We start from the raw sequence: 3,841 nt of genomic DNA on the forward strand, positions 1-3,841 counted from the left end.
GCCAGGCGAAGAACCCCAGGGCCGCTGCCTGGACACAGGGGTCCATCAGAATGTCTGGGGTGTGCAGGTGGCTGAGCACCTGCTAAGTCAGAAACTTCCTGCAGCCCCAGCAGGAGGAGCTGCCTTGTGGGACGTGTCCTTGTGGTGAGAGGGACTGGACATTGGCCCTCCTGTTGCAAACTGGAATCAAGTGATCTCTGCTTGGGGCCCACGATGAAGTGTGCTTTCAGGGAGGCCACTTACTTCCACGTCCTGGATATGTGGTCAGGGCGCCCCTGAGGCTCAGAGCTCGTAGTGCCAGACAGGATCCTGTGAGCCCAGCCTTCCCCAGCACAGCAAATCCCCTGTCCAACGTCCTGATCTGAGGCCAGTGCAGGAGGTCCGGCATTGCCCTTGACCTGAGGTCCCAGGAGGGTGGGGTAGGGTGTTGAGTGCCCAGGGCCCAGGCCTTCAAAAGCTGCCCTGGGCACCACGGCTTCCATTGCCAAGATCTTGGCTCCTCAGGAACAGCTAGGTCTAGCCTGGTGGCACTGTTCCTGCAGGCAACAGTCTCTTCTGAATGACTACATCTGCTGTCCAGGCATCCCAGGCCTGGAGCCATGCCCACGGCTCCCAGACAACCCCGTAGGTCCCCACAGGCCACCTCCCAGTGCTGACCTTTGCCTTGTCTAACTCCCTAGGGATCCCTGAGTGGCATTCCTGATTCTAGGACCACCTACTCCAGAGAACTCTTGTCTGACACAAGGGTTTATGGGGAAAGGGTAGGAATTAGGCTCAGAGCTTAGGCAATCTGAGGATTCTGACAAACCAGCAGCCCCTTTCTTGGGGCCCCACCTGCAGGTCTCAGAGACCTGGGCTATGGTCACAGCAGAGGGGCTTCGCTGAGTTTTCGTGGAGGACCTGGAGTCGCCCAACACCAGCACCCTCTTGGCCAGGCGTCCCCAAACTACGGCCCGTGGGCCGCATGTGGCCCCCTGAGGCCATTTATCCGGCCCCCCGCTGCACTCCCAGAAGGGGCACCTCTTTCATTGGTGGTCAGTGAGAGGAGCACTGTATGTGGCGGCCCTCCAACGGTCTGAGGGACAGTGAAATGGCCCCCTGTGTAAAAAGTTTGGGGACCTCTGCGAGTCCTGGCACTGAGCTGGGTGTGCCTTGTCATCCTAACCAGAATGCAAACCTGCTGGACTGGCCTGGCAGGGTGGCAGTGCCAGCCTTGGGCATGGGCTCACCTGTTCCATGTCCCTTTGAACTCGGTTTGGGAATGAGTGTGGTATAACCCAGTGTGTCCTGGATCACAGCATCACTCAGGTGCAGAGGTGTGTCAGGTCAGGGAGGCCCCACATGACCAGAGGCCAGCCAGGACCCAGCTGTGCCTCCCTTCTACTCCTGCCCTATGGGTCAGCTGTGGTGCAGGCACTTCCTCTTGCTGCCCGGCTGGTTGGAGGAGGAGCCTGGACCAGAGGGCAGGGAGGAGGCTGAGGTTAACCCCAACCACACCAGCCTGCAGGCAAGTCCCTTGGGCAGTGCATGCCTGGGTCTGGAGACCAGATCCTTGGAGGGACACACAGGTGGCTGTGGGCTCTAATTCTTAGTGACATGTTTAAGGTGGAGCCTCCAATGCTGCCTGCAGCCATTTCTGAGCCACCTGCCCCTAGAGGAGCGTGTTGTGGGAAGGCCTGTGGCCTGTGGCTAGTATCTCCCGTCTCTCCTAGGTGGTCAGGGACCCCCTGAGTGCCCTCCAGACCTGGGGTATGGGCTGGACTCTCCCCCAGACAGCCAGGGTGAGGGCAGTGGGTGCAGGTCCACTCCCTGGGCTTCAGCCCGTTTGTCCCAACCTTGGGAGGAGAGCAGTGACCACCCATCCTCAGCTGAGCTGCTGCAGACCATATTCTGAGAAACAGGCGTGGGACAACCCACTGTGAACTTCCCTAGGTTTCCCTGTGCACTGTCTCCATTACCCCACAGGCCCAAGTGTAGGACCTGCCCCGCCCCTTCTCCCATGAAGCACCCCACCACCAACAAGGTCAGGCAGCCCCACCATTGCCTCGGCCTCAGATCTGGCCAGGACACAGGAGTGGCCCCCAGGCCCCATCCTGCCGCACCCAGAGCCCCTCGAATCCCAGGGCCCAAGGGCGAGTGAAGCTCAGGCTGAGGCCCTGCCCCCACCCTCCCTGCCTCACAGCCCCACTGTGAGGTCAGCGCCTTCCATGAGTTCTGTCCAGAGGGGTGTGCTGTGGGGCTGGGGCTGGACATGGCCCCCTGTCCCCGGCCTGACTCCTGCCTGGCTGGCAGTCCCCTGGGCCTGATATATTTGTCCCTTTCGGTCATCCCCGCTGCAGGTGCCTTCTCCTGCCCCTATCCCCACCCTCAGCCAGGGTCCTTCCTCTGTCCAAGCGGGCCAGGCACACCCATGTCCTGGTGGCCACCAGGGTTGGAGGTGGCGCTGGGAGTCCTCTACCAGCAGCTGACAACAGCGGGGGCCCTGTTTGCAGCTGGAACCTACTGCGAGTGCAGCCTTGGCCTCAGCCGGGAGGCCCTCATTGCCCTGCTCGTGGTGCTAGTGGGCATCAGTGCCAGCTGCTTCTTCGCCCTCGTCATCGTGGTCGTCGGTGTCATTCGAGCCAAAGCGTGCGTGAGCCTCAGGGTCGGGGTGGGTGGGTGAGGGCTTCGGGGCCATGCTACCTGCCCTGGATCCTCGGTCTGGCCAGGAGGGGGGCCTCTGCCCCTGGGTGCGGTGTCACCAGTAGCTGGAGCACAGCATTTGCAGACTGTACAGTGGGGAGAGGTGCAGGGGTCACTTCTGGGCTTCTAGAGTCCTGCCCTCGTTTCACACCTGCCTTTGCCCTCGCAGTGAAGCATGCACCCGAACCATGGACAGCAGGTGAGTGACCCCAAGGGAGGACGTCAAGGGTGAACTGTGCTCCTGCTCCCTGCCCCTGGGAGGCATGGCTCACAGATGCGGAGGGAGCAATGACCTGGCCCCCATTGTGCAGTGTGGTGGGGCACTTCGGGGTCCCGGAGGACCAGATGGACCTGCAAACAGTGCACATGGAACCCCACCTCATGGACCCCAACCTGGAGGTCTCCATGATGCCACCCCTGGAGGACGAAGGCCTCATGACGATCCCCCTGGACCCCTCCCTGACTCGAGAGGAGCCTCCCTGCCCACCCCCACCTGAATAGGGCTGCGGGCAGCTGGGGGAAGAAAAATTAAACAGTATTTAGTGGTTCTGGACTGTCCTCCCAGAGTGCCTGTGCAGCTGCGTGTAGGGGTGGGGAGAGGTCTGTGTGCTCCTCTGTCATCTCCTCTCCAGCGGGGGGTGCTCAGTGTAGCACCAGGTGCCACCGTCTCACCTCCAGAGCAGGGAGCCACACCCTGGTCTTCCACTTCCTCCTGCAGTAGCCTCAGCCCCAACTCCTCCTGGCATCTTCCTGCTGCTTTGTTCCATGAAGCTGGCAGAGATCCTGGGCCTCTGCCCACTTCAGAAAACCCGAGGGCAGGACCTACAACACTAGCCACTCCGGGGGGAGTAGCATCTGATAGAAAAGCCTTTGCTGGTGCCCCGGCTCCACCCACACTGTCTCCTTGAAGTTCGAGGGGAGTCCTTAGGGGGTTGGATGAGGCAAACGGGACTCTTGTCTCCCCTCCAGGGCACAGCCTGTCTCTGGGGCTCGGGCCCTCATCGTGTGCTCATGCTCCAAGCAGTCATGCACCTTGGGGATGAGACTATCCTACCTGGGCGAAGGGAGAAGGGGGCCCGCTGTCTATGTGTAGGAGGGTCGTCTCTTCACTGAGTCTGGGACTAGTAGAGACAGGTGAGAAGCAGGGCGCACTAGGGCC

The 3,841-nt window shown here is 61.3% G+C and overlaps 1 protein-coding gene across 2 annotated transcripts; it reads left to right on the forward strand.

The window, feature by feature from the left end:
• Window positions 1-1,393: 1,393 nt before the first annotated feature.
• TMEM210 (transmembrane protein 210) lies at window positions 1,394-3,210 on the forward strand. 2 transcript variants are annotated; one of them, XM_066366609.1, is made up of 4 exons: window positions 1,394-1,568; window positions 2,493-2,628; window positions 2,852-2,881; window positions 2,994-3,210. In XM_066366609.1, exons 1-4 carry the CDS (start codon window positions 1,394-1,396, stop codon window positions 3,181-3,183), a joined length of 531 nt encoding a protein of 176 aa, XP_066222706.1. In that variant the 3' UTR covers window positions 3,184-3,210. The 2 variants fall into 2 exon arrangements, with proteins under 2 accessions (XP_066222706.1, XP_066222705.1); XM_066366608.1 differs by lacking the exon at window positions 1,394-1,568 and having other exon boundaries at window positions 2,088-2,628.
• Window positions 3,211-3,841: the final 631 nt, after the last annotated feature.

The sequence above is a fragment of the Saccopteryx leptura genome, chromosome 2 (assembly GCF_036850995.1).
Source record: "Saccopteryx leptura isolate mSacLep1 chromosome 2, mSacLep1_pri_phased_curated, whole genome shotgun sequence".
NCBI lineage: Eukaryota > Metazoa > Chordata > Mammalia > Chiroptera > Emballonuridae > Saccopteryx > Saccopteryx leptura.